Source organism: Plasmodium relictum (genome assembly GCF_900005765.1).
Source record: "Plasmodium relictum strain SGS1 genome assembly, chromosome: 1".
In the NCBI taxonomy this organism is placed as follows: domain Eukaryota; phylum Apicomplexa; class Aconoidasida; order Haemosporida; family Plasmodiidae; genus Plasmodium; species Plasmodium relictum.
The window spans coordinates 62472-84959 of NC_041679.1; the positions used below are offsets into that span (position 1 = coordinate 62472).

General features: G+C 18.1%; 2 protein-coding genes across 2 annotated transcripts; one reads left to right on the plus strand and one right to left on the minus strand.

Annotated features, from left to right (window-relative positions):
- Window positions 1–445: 445 nt before the first annotated feature.
- Window positions 446–9058, minus strand: PRELSG_0101500 (conserved Plasmodium protein, unknown function; the record flags this gene model as incomplete). Its single annotated transcript, XM_028678089.1, has 1 exon — window positions 446–9058. One exon carries the CDS (start codon window positions 9056–9058, stop codon window positions 446–448), a length of 8613 nt encoding a protein of 2870 aa, XP_028531380.1.
- Window positions 9059–12032: 2974 nt separating this feature from the next.
- PRELSG_0101600 (conserved Plasmodium protein, unknown function) lies at window positions 12033–22097 on the plus strand (the record flags this gene model as incomplete). Its single annotated transcript, XM_028678100.1, has 1 exon — window positions 12033–22097. The coding sequence occupies one exon, from the start codon at window positions 12033–12035 to the stop codon at window positions 22095–22097; it is 10065 nt and encodes a 3354-aa protein (XP_028531381.1).
- Between the last annotated feature and the right edge of the window lie 391 nt (window positions 22098–22488).

Sequence of the window (22488 nt, forward strand, 5' to 3'; positions counted from 1 at the left end):
AAATTTTAATTAAAATAAAATAACATCGTAAATATCTATTAAAAAATTTATATAGAAAATTAAAAATAAAATTTTATATAAAAAGGAAAAATAAGATTTATCTTTATCTATGTTAATTAAAAGCATATTCTTTAAAAAATAAAGTACTATATATTATTATAAATTTGTTTAAAGTTCGTATGAAAAAAAAAAAAAAAAAAAAAAAATGATGCATGGATGAAATAATATAAAAAATTTATTTAAAAGAATATATACATATTTTTTCAGTAGGTTATTTTACTTTTTGAACATATAAATAATAAGATACATGTAAATAAATAATATATATATTTTACTAGAATACAAAAATTTATACAATCAATGTAAATAAATTTTTTTTATATATTTAAATAAAAAAAAAAAATGTTAATGAATTTTTTTTTTTTTTAAATAATATTAAAATGTATTATTCATATTTATTTTTGTAATTTTCAGAAAGAGAATTTATTACATTATATATTAAATGATTTTTTTTATCGAGAAAGAAAAGTTCCGAATTATTCAAAATAAAATTTTTAGAAAAAGTCATAAAAAATAAACTTAAATTTTTAAAAAAGTTCTGAAATAGATAAAATTGATCATTTAAATCTTTCACACAACAATTTTTATGAAGAATAAATCTTTTATTATACATATTTTTTTTAAATATCAGTCTCTTAAAATTTTTGTTGAATAAGCAAATGTTGGCTATGTATAACTCATAATTATTAACACAATAATTTCTATTGTTTAAATAATTCAATAAATTGTTGTCATATAATAAATTTTTTTTTTTTTTTTTTTGTTTTTCTACAAATAAAAATTTTTCAACGTCTTCTTCATTAGCAGTGTTGGATGAAGAGACATCTGAATTATTGTTAATTGCTTTTTGTTTTTTATCCGTTATTTCTATGAATAATTCATTAAAGCTGTTAGTCAAAATATTTTTATTTAAATTTAATTCAAAAAATGTAAAAACATCTTTCATAAATATGGGAACACTCAAATATTTCGAAAATATTTCTTGCACATCTGAAACAAATGAGTTATCTTCAATATTTTTATTAAAAAAATTATCATTAAAATATGAATTATCAATTAAATCCTGGTTATCTCCATATCTTATAATATTTTTATCATTTATACAAACATCCCACATTTTCACAAATAAATCATGCTTTTCTTTTCTGTAGAAATAGGAAAGTAATTTATTATATTTTTTTCTTAAACTTGTGTTCTTTTCACTTTTTTTTATCAAATAATATATTCCTAATTTTTTTAAAAAAAAAAAATCTTTTTTTAAAAATATTTCTTTTACTAAATTATTTTCTTTTAACAATTTATTTTTACGCTTTTGAAAAGAATTTCTCATTTTAGTTCTTATAAATTCTTCCTCAATAATAAAAAAAATTTTTGAATTTGTACATTCTCTTATATTTTTATTACTTGTTATATCTCCATACGTATTGCTTTCATTATGTGTATTACTTTTTTTAAAGTTCTCACATATTATCTCTTCATTATTTTTATTTTCCTCATATTTATAGTCTTTTGAGTTTTTGTAAGAATTTGATTCAAAACTTTTTAAAAATTTATTTAAGTTACTAATTAATTCATTGCTAACATAAAAATCATATAAAACATTATTTATGAAAAAAGAAGAATTGCAGCTTTTCATTGAAAAGAAAACAAAGGAAGAGATAATTATATATAAATAATCTTTATTTATGTTAATTAAATTATACATGGATAACAAACTATCAAGTATTTTATATTTTTCATTAAAATGACTATATATATATGATAAATAAATACATTCTTTTATCAAAAAAATATTTTGAAAATACTGATTTAATTGATTATAATTAAATTTTAATGTAAGAACTTTTTTTTCTTCTTTATATTCTTCATGAACATAATAAAAATTTTGTAAATTTTCTTTAAATGTAAAACTATAACTAAATGAATGAAATAACAATTTATTTTTAATAAAATTTAATTTTTTGAAATTCTCCTTTAATTTTAATATAATATAACCCTGAATAAGAATAGGAAAATATTTCATCATTTCATCAATATTAATTTCACTATCTAATTTTTCTTTAATTATAATTTTGAATAAGTATAATAAGTAATCAGCTATACACATCATCACATTTAGAGGAACATCTAAATAAATGGGCTTATAATTATCTGTTTTTTTATTTTGTTTTTGTATTAAATCATTATTTGTATCAACAATTACATCCTTTTCTTTATTAATGTTTGATTTTTTCTTGTTTGTATCATTTTCATCTACTTTCAAATATTCATTTTTTTTATTATCACATAAAGATTCTTCTTCCTTTATTTCCATCATATTCTTATATAATGAATAATGATTATGATAATTTTCTTTATATAAAGTTAAAAAAGTTTCATTAAACACAGTAATAAATGAGAATTTTATATAGGAAAACAAATTAAAATAATTATTTTTCTCTTTTTTTACACTTTTATATATTCTCTTTAATAAAATTTTTAGAATAGATATAGTATATATCCATAATGAAGTGTCTTCATGAAATAATGAGGCATTTTTCAAAATATTCAAAAAAAGAAACTTAATTTCTTCCTTTTTAATTTTTTTAAGATTTGTTATGCTTTTAATATACATGTATTTTTCATATGTACTGAATGTATGGAAGTGATTGCTAAAATTACAAAATATATTACTATAAGAATTATTAAATTCACTATAAATAGAAAAATATTCAAATATAATAATTCTGCAATCATATAATATTTGTAAATTTTTTATATTGTCTTTATAAATGCTATAATATGGTTTTATATCATTTTTATTCTCTATCATTTTTAATATTGTTTCTAAGACAATATATAGAATTTTTATAAATTTACATATGTAAGAATATATATTAAAAATATAATTTTTTATCTCTACATCAAATTTAATATAATTTATTAATTTCATTGTTTTCAAAAAGTTATTTAAATAATCATATAATTCATTACTAAAAAAATTCAAGTAAAACATCTTATTTTCTTTTTTATTATTTAGAAGGTTCAATTTAATTTCTTCATATTCTTTTTCATTTATAGTTAAATTTTCGTCCATATTCAAAAATTTACTGGTTTTCAAAAAAATTTTTAAATAATTTTCAATAGTTAATATGTAGGAATATAAATAAAACAACATATATTTTTTATTTAAATTTTCAATATTAATTAAAGAACAATTTAATTCTTCATAATATTTGTAACAGAATAAGTAAATAAAAACTAAAATAATACTATGATCATTTATTATAATATCATTTTTTAATTTATAATTGTTATTTTTATAAACAAATAAATTTTCATCATCCAACAAAATATCCTCAATTTTATTTACATTTTTTGAGATATTGTAATTATCACTATCTGATTCATCGGCCAAAATATTATTAGTTACATTTATGCATTTCTTTATTTCAAAATCTTTTTTTATAAATCTATTAATAAATAAAATAATCATATTACTATAATCGTTATTATCAAAATAATCAGAATAAATATATTCTCCAAAATTTTTTATACCTATTAAACTAGTATATGAAATCAAGCTAATATTTTTATCCTCTAACTCATCAAAATATCTTAAAATAATTTTATTTAAATTATGCATAACAAAATGGAGTGACTCCTTTAAATCGTTGTTTACGTCAAAATCTTCATATATAAAATAATTGAAAGTCTTTTTATAGTAAAATGTTAAGAAATTATAAAAACAACACAATGAATATAAAATGTATTTAGAGTCAAATACAATAAGATTGTTGTTTATATTTTTTATAATAATTTTTAATTTATTTATTATTTCATATATATCTATAATTTTTTTAATATATAAATATATCATAATATTAATTAAGCTAATAATGGCGTTATTTATATTTGTTTCTAATATATTTATTATAATATTATATATACTTTCAATTATTTCATCAAATTTACTGTTATTATAATGTTTATATAGGTAATAAGATAAATTACTTATTGAAATAAAAAAAAAAAAATTATCATAGGTATATAATTCCTCAACATTTTCATAGTTACATTTTTCAATATATAGATCATTATTTAACTTCTTTTCATTATTTTTATTTTCTTCCAAATATTCTAATGAATTTGATGTATTTATTTCATTATATTTTAATATGAATTTTAAATTATCTTGATGATTCATTAAAATTGTAATAATATCATTATAGCTCATGTTTGTATAATAACAACATGAGCCTAAACAGAATAAAAGTACATTTTTAATACTTTGATCTAGTATTTTATTAAAGAGTTTCATTAAATAGTTGTAAAAATGGGGTATTTGAGAAACATTAATATGTATATAATTTAAACAAAGAAAAATGACAATCATCTCATTTTTGTTAATTTGTAATTTGTCGTCGTCTTTAATATAAATATCAACTTTTTGGTAAAAAAAGTTTAATATTTCGTTTATATCATTGTTATGCTTACATAATACGCTTAATAATGGATAAAATATATATATATTTAAATTCTCTTTATTCAATAATATTTTAATCTCTTCATATATATCATTACATATAATCTCATAGTTCACATTTAAATTTTTATTTATGCTATCTTTTTTTGATTTATGTTTTTCACCACCTTTCAAAGAGTTTTCCTTTTCTTTTTTATTTTTGTTATTTTCATTTTCATTTTCATTTTTCTTGGTTTTCTTTTTTTTATCTTCCTTATCTAATAAATTCATATTACTATTAGTTTTCCTAAATTCTATGATAAATTCTTCATTTTCTTCTATTTTCTTTTTTAATTTTTGAAAAAAAAAATCCAATATGTAAAAAAATAAGGAAATAAAATGAAAATTAAAAAAATGTAAATTTTTAAAAATACATATTATTTCTTCAATATTTTTAAATTTTTCAGTAAAAAGCAATTTGAAGTAATAATTAAAATTAGAATTGTCATCATTCTTAATATTCGCAATAAATAACTTATAAAATACTCTTATTAAATGATTATTTTTGTTACTATTCATATTTTTTAAATGAAATAAAGGAATATCATTTATTTCATCTTTGAGAATTATTTTCTGAAAATTTTCATATATATTATAAGATTTACACTTCAAAAAAGATTCATAAATAAAGTTTTTATCAAAATATATATTCAATATATCTTTTTTATCATACATGCTTAATTCGTAAGTTACATTTTCATTCTTATCATTTGAATTTTCATAACTTATATTTTTTTTTTCTTCATCTATATTAAAATTTTTATAATATATTGGAAACATTATAGAAATAACATTAACTATTTCTTCTATTACGTTGTTGTTATTTAGATTTATTAATTTCGTAAAATCTTTTAAAATATATTTAATTTTTGTGAAGTATAATATATCATATTGTTCATTATATAGTTTTTCTTTCTTATAAAGCATATAATTTATATAGAATCTTGTAAATATTATAATAAAACACAAAATATTAGTATTATATGCACTAAAGTCATTATAGTCTTGCTTTAAAAAATTTTTTTTTAATAAATTATAAATAATTTCGAATTCTACATACTTTTTCATTGATAAAGTAATTAAAATTAAAATACAAGTTTTTATTATGCTGTCTTCTAATTTATGATAGGCGTTATTGTAAAGAACTCTATTCTTATATTTACTGAAATATTTATTTATGAATTTAATAATTATGCTTATATAATTACTAACATTATAAAATCTACTAACTTTTAATAAAATTAATACATTTTTTAAATCAAAAAATATAGCAATATCTCCATGCATACAATTAACAATTTTATTATTCATTTTATCATATATTATTATTTTATCTTTCATTTCTTTATCATTATCATTTTCTAAATTCATTATACTTTCTATATAATTAAAATATTTACTAATTATGTTTTCATTGCAATCTATCAATTTATCATAACAATATAAAAGATATAACTTATTAAAATTATTTTTATAGGTAAAAGATACAAGATTACTATAATTATTATTATTATTACTATCATTCCTGTTTACATTATTATTATCATTAATGTTTTCATTCTCATCACTATTATATTTGACACAACTCTTTTTTATATTACTATTTTCCTTATTTAGTAAAAAATAAATACAATTATATACAATAGGAATGTTATTATTACTACTTCCGATCTTTGATAAAACATTTAAAATTAAGCTTCTTAAAATAAATACATAATTCATATTTTTTTGATAACTATAGCTGTAGTCACATCTTTTGGTTTTGAAATTTTTATTATCTATAAAGCAGTTATCATAAGATAAACTATAAATAAATAATAAAGATGGAAGAAATTTTAATAACTCCGATGAATTTATTAAGCAGTAATAGGAAATAAATTTAAAAACAAAAAATATATTATATTCAAATAATGATAATATTAATAAGTTAATATATATACAATTGCATTTAGATATATATTCATTTTTTAAGTTTTCAAATAAATTAAGACATAATTTCGTATTAACATTTAAAAGTATATTAAATTCATAATTTATTTTCTCAATATTTATAAAATGAAAATCATATTCATTTTTACATAAGGTAAAAAATCGAACTAAATAAATTAAATCAATATTCAAATATATTTCGTATATATAAAATAGTATATTATTTAAACATAAAATATTTAATATTTCATCTTCACAAAAATTATCCACATCGCTAATCAAATATCTTATTTCTTCTCTTATATTTTCTAGAATATTATAACCTCCTTTCATTTCTTTTTGTATTTTATTCATATATATTTTTTCTTTTTTTTTTAAATAATTAAAGAAATAATTATTATAATTTTTAAAGTATAACATCCATTTATTTTTTAATTTAGTTGATAGCTTAATAATTTGATTATTAATTTTATTAGCATCATCATTTTTTAGATTCACATTATATTCAAGATTTATAGGAATAATCAAAAATAATAAAAGAGGGGATACATTATATTCAAATATATTTACTCCAAAAAAATCAGAATTATATAATTTTTCTTCTTCGAAATTTCTTTTTTTGTTTTCACAATTATTATTTTTAATAAATGAGTTGTTCTCATTTACTTTCTCTTTGTTTGGAATTTCATTAAAATCTTTATTATGTAACAAAGAATCATCTTCATGTGAAGGTACTATTTTCTTATTATTTTCTACATTATTTACTTTTATATTTTTTAAAATTTTAGAGTATTCTTTATATAAAAAGGATTTTTTATAATAAATTTCTAATAAAATATCTAAAATTTTTAAAATATAAATAATGGTTTCATTATTATCAATATTTAAATTATGAAACACTAATACAAATAAGAATATTATAGTTTTTACAATATGATAAACCTTATTTTTTAAAGAATACATATTTTTTTTCAATAGAGATAAAAAATCTTCAATTAACTCATCTATACATCCATTAAAGTAACTTATATCATATATTTTTACTGCGAACATTAATAAAAATATAATTAATTTTTTTTTTTTTCCTTTTTTTATCTCTTCTATGTTGTTAAGACTTTTCATGTATTTATAATCACTATTCCACAGTCTTTTACATTCACTTAAATTATTTTCTTTCTTTCCATCACTATAATCCTCATTTTTATCACCATCTTCATCATCTTCATCATCATCTTCATCATCATCTCCATCATCTTCATCATCATCATCATCTTCATCTTCATCTTCGACATCATTATCATCTTCATCATCATTATTATCTTCATCATCATTATTATCTTCATCATCATTATCATCTTCATCATCATTATCATCTTCATTATTATCATATTGGCTTTCATCTGTGTCATGTTTATTTTTTTCTCCATTTATTTTATATTCACACTGGTTTCTTTTTTTATATTTATTTTTTGCAATATGAATAGTGTCATTTATACAACATTTATTATTTAACGATAATTTATCTGAAATAAATTTCATACATAATTCTAAATTATAAGTATTGTGTATATTTTTCAAATTTATTAAACAAAGAATAATAATATAATCATATAGAACCTTATTTTTATCAATAGCTTCATTATTTAAAAGAATATTATACACAGTACTTATTTCAAATTCATCACAGTAGCATATTATTTCTTTAAAAATTTTTAAAATATTTTCAGTTATTTTATTAATGTTTTTAACTTTTAATTTTTCTATATTTTTTAAAAAAATATAAAATATATTTTTGACGAAATTTTTATTAATAACAATTAATTTTTTTAATATGTTTAAGTAATCTATTGATTGATCTTCTATCATCTTATCTTTTTGTGTTGCTTGTTGTTTTGAATGCATTAAATAACTTTTTTCAATTTCTTTTTTGTGAATATGTTTCTTTTCGCTATATATATTGTCGTGATTTTCATCGCTTACATAAAGTTTAAAAATTGTTTCAATTAATATATTTATTAGATCATCATGGTAAATTATATGATTTATTTGATTGATATTTTTTGTATTACTTTGAACATTTTTAATTTGAAAATCTGCATATATTTTATCTATCAAATAATTTATATTTACAGAATGATTCAATATATTGTTACATATATAATGAAATAATATTTTCTTCGTATTTATAAATTCACGATTATAATTACTTACATTTTTCTTTTTCCATGAAAAATAGTAAGCATCTTCTTCATTAATTTTTTCTACATTTTTATTTTTAACATATACTTTAAACTGCTGCGAAAATTCTGATTTTTTGCTATTTCCTGCATTTAAGTTTAATTCCTTTTTTTTTTTAAGTTTGTTATAATTAAAAAGATAATTCTCATCATAGCAATAACTATTTTCATCTAAAAATATATCTATAAGTTCAATAATTATATTATTTTCTTGTCTGTTAATACTTTTGTTAAGAGTATTTAAATTTTCAAGTAGCAAATTTTCATTTTGAAAGTACTTCACATTTTCAACAATTTTGATATATTTTTTTTTTTGTTTTTCATTCATACTATATTATTACTCTTATAGAATATGTTATTATTGTATCATTCAATATTATTTACAATATTAAAAAGAAAATTTTTCATTTCTTTATTTTTAATTGTTGATTTAAATAGAATTATTACTTCTTTTTTTTTCATATTATTTTTTTTTTTTGATAATTTTTTATTTATATCTTACATCCTTCTTTTTAGCATTCATAAAAAAATGACTAATAAAATGTTTAAGGATAATTACTAGTTAATTTATTTAATGTTTTAGTTTATTTTAAAATTTTAAAAAGATAATGTATTCTTATTAAAAAATTATGCAAATATGTTTAATCTATAAATTTTTTTTTTTTTTTTTATAATTAAGGATATTTTTTATGCATGTTTTTTTATACTAAAAATTTAAGGTTTTTTTAATAATTTATATTTTAAATAAGAAAAATATTTTTTTGGTAATATATTCTATTTATTTCTTATAAATTATGTTCTCATTTTTGTTTCTATAATTTATGAAAAAAGAATTTTAGAAGGAAAATTTTTTGTGAATATTATTCAAGGCAATTATTTCTTATTAATAAAAATAGTGAATTTATTAAAATATAAAAATATATTATACACCTTTTTATTATTGATATTAAGGATATAAAATATTCCATTTATAATTTATTATTAAAGGCAATATATTTAGGCATTTAGTTTTGTAATATTAGACTATTTTTTTTTTTATATAATTTTATACATTATAATTTTTTTTAGGTGTTTTTAATATATTTGCAAAAGCTAAATAAAAATTTTAAAGAATAAATACAATTAAAAAAATTTTACACTTCCATATTAAATAGTTTATCTCATGTTTCCCATATTTTTTTCTTTAATTTTTCAGAGTAATATATTTATCTTATTTTAAGCAAATATTCTCAAAATAATGCATTCTTAAATATTTAACTGAAATTTTTCAAAGATGAAATGATATAAAAATTATATCATTTATATATATATATATATCTTTATTTTATGAAAAAAATAAAAAGAAAAAAGGTAAGTTTCTTTAAGTATTTTCAAAATTACATTTTTATAAATTGAAAATATAATGTTGGAATTTTGGAAAAAAATGAAAGAATTTAGAAAACAAAACAATTTTGCATTTCGTAATAAATTATTTCGTAAAAATAAATACCTTTTTGCTGTTTTCTTTTGATATTTATTAATACATTCTATTAAAATTTTATTTCTTTATACGCGAATATACGGTTTAATTTTTATATATTGTCTTAATTGAATAAATCTAAAAAAAAAGGAATTAAAAAAAATACCTTTTAAAATAGTTTTTCAATGATGTAATTTAAAACATGTTTCATGTAATTCCTTAAAAAAAAAACTATTTATATTTTTAATATATTCTAAAATATTCCAAAATAATATTTTATATAAACACATATGTTTCAAAAAATAATAGAATTAAAAAATTATATTTACATGTATATGCGTAGTTATTTTGTGCATTTTATTTTTAAAAAATTTAGGTTTCTCTTTCAAAATGTTTGTATGCATTTAGGGTTTTACATTCTAAATTTTTAAGAAACAAAAATTTTCTTTTAACAACAAAAGTTATAATACATATATTTGAATAGATAAAAAAAAAAAGAAATTTCTCGATTTTGTATTAGCAAAATTTATTTTATGTAAATGAAAAAAGAAATTTTTAAATACTATTTTTACACACATTCTAAATTGAAAAAATACATTCTTATTTTATTTTTATGTTTTTAATTTAATCATTTAAATTAAATAATTCTCTTTTTTATTTTATTCATCCTTTTTTTTTTTTTTTTTTTTTTTATGTGTAAAATACATAATCTAAATATAAGATTAAAAAAAAAAATTTTTTTATCCATAAATTATGCACAGGCAAGCAAATAAAAAATTATTGTACATTTATAAAAATTATATTATTTTTATTAGATTATTACGAAATTAAGAATAGGGAAAATATTAATTTTTAACTTTTTTTATTTGAAATAGATATTATAAATATTATATATATTGTATTTTCTTAGTTTTTTTTTTTTTTTTTTTATAATTTTTTTCTCAATTTTTTTTTTTAAATATAAAGAATAAGACAAAAATATGTTCATTATACCAAATAAATTAAAATTTTTTTTTACTGTTGTATTGTTTTTATATTTATATATAATTTTTTTTTTTTTAGTATTAAACATTTTTTAAAAAAAAAATATAAAATGAAAATGTATTTGTCCTTTTGTTGATATTTTTTTTTATATAATTAAACTAAATTAAAATAAAATATTGTCTATTACATTTTAAGAATGACTGGAAAATTAAGGCACCTTTTATTTATTTCTTTATTTTATTTTATTTTTTGTATATATGAGAACTCATAAAATTCTAATAATCATATATTCTATTTTTTTGTTCCCTTAAAAGGCAAAATTGTTTATTAATTTTTTTTTTTTTTAAGTGTATTTTTTTGTATTCTTAAGTTATTGGTTTATATTTTTAAAAAATTAAAAACCCTTCTCACCAAAATATATTAAGAAATAACTAAAATATATATTCAAAAGAAGAGCATAATGAGCTAAATTTGTCATATCTAAGTTTTTAATATACACATATTATCTTGTTGTATAAAATTTTTTTTATATAAATCAAATTTTTCATATCAATTTTTTATATGAATATATAAAGTTTTTGTGTATACTTTTCTTTATATATGTAGTACATATTTTTATGATAAATTTCTATATTTTAGTAATTTATTATATAAACACATTAATTTTTTTTTTTTTTTTTGTTGTTGTGACATTTCATTTTTATAATTCATTTGCTTATGAATTCTTCTTGTAAGCTAAATTTTTGTATCCCTTTTTTTTTTTTTAAGATATAATTTATTTTTTATTATTAATAAAACTTTTTTTTTAATGAAAGAAAAAAAGAAAAAATTAAAAAACTTTAGGAATATACGTATCAGTATGAAAAATAGATCTGATTTAAATATTGGAAACCCAAATGTTTCAGAAGATTTCAGATATATTCATAAAACAAATTCAACTACAAAAAATATTCAAGAACAAAAATCTAATAGTAGTGAGATAATTAACGAAATATTGGCAATAGAACAAAATGAAAAAAACAAATTTGAAAATAAAAATAATTATAAAAATATAAAATTATCTGATGAACATTTAGAATCATTCAACATTATAGATAAAGAAATATTAGATAATAATAATATATGTTGTAAAAAAGAAGGTAATAAAATGAAAAATTATGAAGTGTCTAATGGCAATAAACAGCTAGAAATAGAAAAAAACAAAAAAAGGAAAAATAATATATATGATAATTATGTGTCTAAAGAAAAATGCCAAGAAAACATAGAAAAAATAAATGATAAAATAAATGAATTGCTGAAAAGAGTTTTTAAAGTATACAGAGAATCTAATAAGAAGCAATATTTTTCAAGATTATTTCAAATGAGAGATATAAATTGTATATTTAGCTGCATGTTTTTTTCATTTCTAATTATATTTTTTATTATGAATGAACACATTGGAGTCTTATTATCATTGTTATTATTGGTGATATCAATGCAATTAAAATTCAGTCGATCATATATGACATTGCTAAATTCTATTGTAGGTGTGATTATTATTTCTATCTTCACAATTTTTTCGACTGTTAATACTAAAGATGAAAATACAAGTGCTAATGTGCCAAAAAATGGCTTAAATACAAACTCGAATAAAAAATTATTGGCCTTAGAGGCAATTATATGCTATATTTATGCATTTACTCTATTTATATATATGTTTACGATAAAATCAAATAAAAAATATAAAATGCAACACTTATGGATATACCATAACATAGTTAATTTTTTTAATTTGTTTGATGTATGCTTGATTTTTTGCTTTGGTTTATTGGCATTTTTTTTTATATTTAGTTGTTTTGGGGAAATATTATTCATTATAATGTCTTTTATTTTATTTTCGAGTAGCCTTTTTATATATTGTATTCGTAAATACAGTAATATAATAATAGTTATTCTTCAAACAATTTTATTAGTTACTAATTCTGTTATAGCCTCTGCTTCTTTATCCAAAGATATTTCGTCAAAATCACCAGCTAATGATAAATCAAAAGAATTATATAAAATTTATTTATTTTACATGGTATTCCTCATATTTTTTTTTGTTTTTCATGTGTTATATATATATTATATATTTTTTTCAAATGAAAATACCCTTTCAAAATGGTTTTCTGAAAGAAAAGTATATTATTCAAATATCCATCCTTATATGAAGAAAGATGAAAATAAGAATGTTTATTTTAAATATGATAAATATGTTTTAAGCTTAGACGATCATAGCAAAATATTAAATGTTCAAAAAAAAGACAGTAGAGAGATAAATATAGATTTTAAAAAATATATATACAGTGATTTACATTTATATAAACATATTTTACTGAAAACAGCAATTGATATAAAGTATTCATCAAATGCATATGATGATAATGAATTATTAAAAAATAGAAAAAATTATGAAAAAAATAGGTATTTAAGTGAAGAAAAAAAAAAATTAAAGAATGTAGAAAGATGTAACAGTATATCAAAAAAAAATACCCATCATTCAAATGATTTCATAATAGATATTAGTGAATCATTATCAGATATTTCAGAAATACATGATCATACTAGTAATAAGGAAAATAAAAGAAACTGTGAACAAAGAAATATAAATAAGGGTTTGGATTTTTTATTTAAAAAGACATCCACTATTCATGATAAAATAAGTAAAAATAAAACTAAAGTAGATTATCTTAAAAATAATGTTTTTTATTTTACGAATTGTAAAAACACAAATTATTGTACTTCTTCAATATTTTGTAGTAAATATACATACATAATAGGAGTTTTATTAGATAACTATGATGAATTAATATTTTATTTAAAAAAAAAAAAATTCTTTAGTAGTTTAATAGAATCAACAAATTTAGAACATGAAAACTTGAACAAGCAAATTATACCTTATGATCATCAAAAAGAACAACAAATACATAAAGATTTATGTTTGATAAATAAAATTTCAACGTTTAGCATAGAAATGGGTCCTTCAGAAGATGTCAATCAAAATTTTTCATTGAAGGAAGAAAATTCGCAATCAAATATGATAAAAGATATTGTTATTTCATTAGAACAAAACTATTCAAATAATATAGAGGAGAGTTGTAAATCTGAATTCGATAAATTATATATTGTAAATACGAATCCTGATGAATTAAACGAAAGCAATGAATCCTCACATTTTAGTAATTATAAACATGATATAATGAATAATCATTGGAAAAATACAAATATTTCAAGTACTTTAAGGAAATCAAACGATTGTTGCTCCTTTTATTTATTAAACTCAAATTTAAACAATTGCAATTCTTTAATTAGTAATTATGATAATGATTATATTAAAATACCTATATATTCTTCCTCAAAATTATCTTTTGACGAAAATAAGAATAAAGAAGAAAATTGTTTTTGGTATTATTATCCTGGAATAATTGCAAGAGTATACAAGGAATGGTTAAAGTGCAAAAATTTAGATTATAAGAAATTTAATAATGATTTTTATTACTTATTTTCAAATTCTAATAACTTAAATGAATTTTTGAAAAGTAATATTAGTAATATAGAAAAAGAGGATGAAATAAAATTATTTGATATTAGTCAAGTTTTAAGTAGTAATCGAAATATAATAAATAAAATTAAAACTTCATATTCCAGAAGATGTCCTAGTTTTTTAAGTGAAGATTTATGTAGTAATTCTTTAAATGGAGTTATAAGTAATTTTTTAACAGATAGAAATACAAATTTTGATAGTTTATGTTTTCTGAGCTCTAAAACTTTGCAATCTTTTTTTGAAGATAGTAATATAAAACAATTTTTATCATCTTTATACAATGATAAAAAAGAATTGATTAATGAAGAAAAATCATCTAAAAGAATCAAAAATTTAATTTTAGAATTAGATAAAAAAATATTACAAAATAAATTTGATTATGATACTAAATCAATAAATATTATAAATATGCAAGATTCGAGTGCTTCTAATTGTGAAAATTCAGATAAAATTAGACAAAAAAATAATAAAGAAAAAAATTATGAATCATTAAATAATAAAAGTAACTCAGAAAAGGAAAAAGAAGAAAAGGAACATTCTAATATTGAAAGAAAAATGGAATGTAATAATATAAAAAATGACAAAAAATGTAAATTCACTGAAGACGTCAATTTAAATGATTTATTAAATTATGCAGAAACTTTAATTTTGCAAAACAAAAAAAATGATGCAAATCACAAAAATTTAATAAATAATTCTTTATGTAATTTATCAAATTTTGTTGAATTAGATATTAAAGACATAAATAGTTGTGACGAAATTTTAAGTAATTTTATAAAAAATTTACAAAAAGAGAGAAGTAACGTAGACTCCGAAAGAAATGAAAATGATAATAAAGAAAAAGTAAATTCTTTAAAAACTAAGGACGAGAGCTATTCAGATAAAAAAAAATTATATGAAGAAAAACAATTAAATCATTTAATTAATAAAGAAGATAAATTAAATAATCAAATTATATTATCAAATACTATGAAAATAGTGGATACTGATAATAATAAATTAAAAGAAAATCATCAAGATTCAAATTATAAGTTAGAAAGAACAAATAAAGAAGAATTAGTAGATAAATATTCTAATGTAGATAATGAAAAGAAAAGAGAAGATAAAAAAAATGACTTAAGTGAATCATATGGGCAGAAAGTAAATAAAGAATTTAATACTGAAATTAATTTGATAAACAATAAAACTGAAAATAGTAGTGAATATTCAGGAAAAAAAAAATGTAAAAATTTAAATGAATTATCATATGATTCTCTTAATAAATATATCAATAGTGACTTAAAAAATGAAAAAAATAGAATAAAAAGAGATACATTAATTGAAATTAATTCATCTTGCTCACTTAATACTGATGAAGATAACAAAATAAATCTACTAGATAGTAGTAGGAAACACTATAAAAATAATGATAAATCAATTAAAAAAAATCAATTAGAATTTTCAAATAATGAGAAAATCAATAATTTAACTAAAAGGAAAGTTCTGAATAATAATTTCGAAAACTTTAGTAGTTATTTCATTACTGAGAAAAATTCTTCAAATTTCAATGAAGAGTTAATTATGTCAAATGAAAATGATATCATAAATAATAAAAATACAAAAGATAAATATTGTTATAACAAAAAAATTGAAGATTATAATTTTAAAAAGCAAAAATATGAAAAGCAATTTAATTTAAATAATTTATCAAGTATTAATTTAGATGACAATGAAGAGGATAGTAACAATAATTATTTTGATACAGATAACAAATTGAAAAAAGATGAAAAAATAAATACTCAGGATCTTAAAAGTAAATTATATAATGATGAAATTAAAGAAAACATATTTATAAGTCATCAAAACGAAATAAATTATAATTTAATAAACAACTCAACAGTATTATCCAATAAAAGCATATCTAATACAAAGAAATTTATAGACAAAGAAGAGGAATCTAATATAACAAGAGAGTTGAATTTAGAAATGATTGATAATCTTAAAAAGAGATTACATGAAAATAACATGAACAGAATTAATAGTAAGGAAGATATACAATTATTTGAAAAAAAAATAAAAAGTAAAAAAGATGATGACACTGAAGACAAGTTAAAACAAGAATTTCAACATAATGATAAGGAATATAAAGAAATAAACTGCGAATTGAAAAGTCCAAGTGTTTTAGGCATAAAAAATATTTCAAGAAGTAAAACTTCTGTTGAAAAATATTGTATACATAGTAATGAAATTAATTACAGTTCCAATAATGAATTATCACATTTTAATGATGAAAATAATAAAATTGATAATTATAATGATGATGATTATGAAAATGATTTTGGTTATAATTCTGAATACATAAAACTAATTGAAGAAAAAAATTATTCTAATAATTTTTCAAATGATCCTATAAATAATAGCTTTGATCCTGAAAGTTATGAGCTTCTTGAAAATTTGAAAAAATATATATCATTAGGATCAAGTAAAAAAGTATTTAATAATGACAATTTTAGTAATATTTCACTACTGGAATCTATCAATAAGTACTTAGAAAATAATAAACAATTTAACATAAATATATTTAATGAGTTAATATTTGATGAAAATAAAAAAAAAGATGAAGATCTAAGAAAACTACCCTTAAATATTTGTAAAACAAAACAAAATGAAGAAGTAAACAATGAAAAACTAAATAACAAAAATTACATTGACACAATAAAAGAAAAAGGTACAGAATATTATGATATTTCTGATGAAAATAAGCAATTAAATTATCATGATAAAAACTTAAATATTCATTTATCTTCTAATTCTTATGATGAACCAATAATAAATTTCCTTAATACATATATATTTGAAAACAATAATAAATTAATGAAAAATGCTATTTTAAAAATAAAAAATTTTGATAATTTAAAACCTAAAAATGTTAACAGTAACTCAAATGGAGAATTAAATATATCATCGGAGATTTCACATAACAGAAATGAAAATAATAATAATAACAATAACAATGAAGAAAAAAATCATGAGCAAGAAAACAATATCATAAAAGGAACTCATTTAAAAAAAAAAAATGATATAAGAAATTCTTCTAGAAAAATAAACGATAAGCAGTATCCCTACGATAATTCTAATAATAGTTGTTATAGTAAGTTAAGCAATGATAAAAAGGGAGAAAATCACTATGGTTACGATGAATATGAAAATGAAATAGGAAAAAATAAATATTATTGTGAGAATATCAAAGATTTATCTAAAATAGAATTAGAAACTTCTTTGAATAAAAAAATGCATAATTTTGATAGATTAAATAATTATGAAGATTATAAAGATAACATTAATGACGAAGTTGTTGAATGTAAAAAGGATAATAAAAAGAGCAATGATGAAAGAACTTGTGATAAGTACCATTGTATAAATGATTTTGAAAATTTAAATAAAAGTGAGACATTTTTAAAATACTTTTCTGAATTAAGAAATAAATTCAAAGGTAATGAAGGTTATCCAGAGGAAAAATGTATTAGAAAAGCTGATATAAAATTAACTATTAACAATAATGATAGTTCATGCGAAAATCTTAGAGAAAATGAAAATTATATAAATTATAGGGAAAGCAAGCACATAAATGATGCATATTCATTAAATAATGAGAAACAAAAAAATATTTATCATTCTAATAAAAATATATTTAATAAAACATTTGGATTTCAAAATGGAGTATCAGAAACAAGCTCCTCTTCTGATAACAATTTAACAGGACTATTAATAGGTAGCGATATTTTTTATGAATCCTTTGTTTACAAAAGCTTAGGAGATATAGAAAATTTAAAAAGAAGAATAGATGAATATAAAAAAAAGGGAGTAAAAAATAAGGAAAACGAGGAATTAAATGAAAAAGAGTCTTTTATAATCAAAGATATAGTTGATAATTTGGAAAGTAGAAAAAATACCAATGAAGAAGATTTAAAATACAACGAAAATATGATACATAATGATTTTAAGGATAATAATGATAAACTAACTGATAAGTATAATGATATTAGTAATAAAATAAATAGCATTAGTAACGTTTGTAATGGCAACATAAATAATAATAATAATAATAATTATGACAATATAAAAGATATGAAGCATAAAAAAGAAAAATATAAAGAACTTAATTCAAGAACAGAAAACGAAAAATCAATAGAAGAGTCACATTCTAACTATTCTATTACTTCATCAAAGAACATCAAAGATAAAATAGAAAAAAAATCTGATCCATTTTCCCCTAAAAATGTGATAAACACATGTAAAATAAAAAATATAAATACTAAAGAAAACAATGAACAATTAAAAAATGAAAATGATATTTATATAGAAAAAAATCATATCAAATATAATAATTTAAATAATGAGATAAATGTTAAAAGTAGTGAAACGGCTGGGGAAAATAATTTAAAAAATAATTTCAGTAATAATGAAGTTTATAAAAATTCTAACATTCATAAATATTGCAACAAAGAAAATAATATTAATAATGATAATTGTAGCATAAAAAGTAATTTACAAAATAAAATGGAAAAGAAGGAAAATTTTAAAATATCAGTAAATGGAAAAATTTTAAATAATGTATCAAATAAAATGAGTTTTTGTAGTAGTAATAACAATGATAATAATAATAATAATAATAATAGTATTAATAATAGAAGTATTATTAGTGATTTAAAAAAAAATGTATTTAATGATGATTTTAAGAAAGAAGAAAAGGATAATAATGTTTTTAATAACACTAAAATATCTGAGGAAAATGAGAACTTTAAAACAAAAATATTAACATATTATCAAACAGAAGAAAATGTTGTAAAATGTAAGGAATATAATAAAGATAAAAAATGTAATAATTCAGAGAAAGAAATGATTTATGATACGCCTATTCCTTCTTCCAATGCTAATGAATATTTAATTCATAAAAATGTTTATAATGAAAAATCGAGTAACGATATTAGAATCATCTCAAGTAATTCTTTCTTTGTTGATAATGATTCATCTTTGATCAGTAAAAATTCTATTGATTCAGGAAAAAGTTTTTCAGACATCTTTGTGAAAGGCAGTAACTTATCCAAACTATCTGACAATCTGAAAACAGAAGAATTAAAAAATGCTTATAAAGATGCTTACAACAATTTATATGAACAGTATCAACAAAAAACAGAAAGTAATATAAATTCAGATGAATGTAATATGAAGTATAATAGAAATAAATCAAAAAAAAAAAAAATAGTTCTTCAGAAAGAAAAAAAAATAAAAAATGAAATGAAAAAAATAAATAAATCGATGAGTAATACAAGAATAACACTTACAACCACAACAATAGATAATCTAGAAGATTCAGATTATATAGGAAACAATTTTAATATAAAAAATTTTAAAACATCTGCAAAATTTTTAAAACAAAATCGTTATAACCAATTAAACGAGAAAAAAGAAAAAGAAGAAGAAAAAAAAAAAAAAAATAGATATTACGATAAAAATAATCAATCTTTTTATAATTCAGATTATATTCAACATTTTAATACAATTCTTAATACCTATTCCTGGTCTCCTGATAATTTAAATATAAAAAAGAATAATTATCTTTTTAAAAAAAGTAATACTTATTTAGATGTAGCAAGCACTGAAGACAGTGATCCATCTGGTATAAGTAATTTTGTAAAAGATGCTTTATATGATAATTCTAGTTCCAATAAATCATCTAATAATTATGAGAATTTAAAAAGAAACAAAAAAAAATGGAAATCAGAAAGAAACTTATATCATTTTTTAAAAAGACAAAAAAGAAAAAAATATATACAAAAGTTCAGGAGTGCTGATATTTTAAAAAATATAGAGAAAGAATCAAAAGAATCTTTTATTGAATTAATTCAAGAAGGCAATATTTTTCCAAGCATCAGAATAAAAAATAAGAGAACTTTTAATTTCCTTGAGGATACGAAAAGTTCATTCGTGGAAAACGAAAATTCTGTAAAACAATGTAGAAAAAAATTAGAAATAAATGATTATGAAAATTATTCAAATATGTACGAAAATATCTTGAATAGCAGTTTAAATACATGTTTACGTAAAGAAAATAACAGTGAAAATTTATCTTCGAATATACTAAATAGCAACGTAAATGTAAATAATGCAAACATTTTAAGCAGCAATATATTTGATGAATACAGTCAAGAATATATAAAAGAAAAACATTGTATGGTTAATGAAGAAATAAAGAATGAAAATAATGGAGAATATTCTATGAATAATAAAAATAGCAATCTCAAAGTATCTAAAAGATACAGTAATTACCATCTAAATAAAGATAATAATAGAGATAAAAATATAAAATTAAGTGATTGTATTTATAGTAATAATCTTTTCAGAAACAACACGAAGAAAGAAAAAAATAATAATAATTTTTTGCCTTTTTCAAACAGTAACCAATTCATAAAGTCTAATGATGAAGGTATCGTTAATTCATGTATAACAAATTATACTAAGAATTCTAAAAAAATGAATATATTGAATACAAATGAAGAAAATAATGTACCCATTAAGAAAAAAATTAGTAAAATTAATCATAAAGTTATTGGTAATATTGATAATATAATGAATGATTCTAATTATGAATTAAAAAATTACTTAACGAACGATCATTATCAAAATAATAGTTCTTCTATCATTTCTTTTAATGAACAACCTTTAAACAAAGCTAAATCAAATAATAGTTTTCCTAAATCTGATTCTATTTATATAAATTCTAATTTTTCATTTGAGTCAAAATATAACGAAAACATATTGAAGAAACATAAAACAAGTGAAAAAGTAGAGATAGAAACTGAAAATAATATGAAAGAAATAGTAGGAAGTTCAATTCATAATAAAGAATGTAATGAAAAAAAAAACATGACAAATGATAAAGAAAATGCAACTCCTAAAAAAAATGTGCACAATAATGTAAGAGTCAGAATAGATGATGATAAAAAAAAAAAAATTGTAGAAGAATTAAAAAAAAAATTCCATACACAAAATATATTAAGTGTAATTGAAGCAAAAAACTCTACAAAAGAAAAAAAAAGTGAAGAAAAACCAAGTGAACTAGATAACAAAAAAAAAAGTTCTAGAAAAAGGATACACATTGATCAAAAGAAACTTGAAGATGCTATTAAAAATTTTAAAAATTATAAAAAAATGAATGAAAGAAATAGCAAAACAAGTAAATTAAAAAAAAAAAAAAAATATATAGAAAGACCAAATAATAATATTCCTATTAAATTTCCTTATTCACTAGATAATTTCTGCAATGTTATTAATAGTGAAGAAGAAATAAATGATAGCATATTCATGAATACAAGTAAATAAAATATATAAATAATAATTATAAAACATTATACAATCACGCCTGAATAAATATATAGAAAAAAAAAAAAAAATAATAAATTCTATTAAATTTTTTTTTCACTCAATTTTTTTACGTTTTTTTTTTTTTTTGTGATGTGACAATATTGTCACATCTATTTTTTTTTTTTTTTTTTTGTCTAATATTCTTTTACTTTTACTTTATCATTACCTTTTTTTTTTTTGTAATGTTTGAACAGAAAAAGAAAATATATATTGTCTATAAAAATATTATTGTTTTAATTGTTCCTATATAATTATTAATTTTTTTTTTTTTTTTTTTCATAATATTTAAACAATAGAAGAATAATTATAACATTAATAGAATTATAATTGTGCAAACTAATTAAAAAAT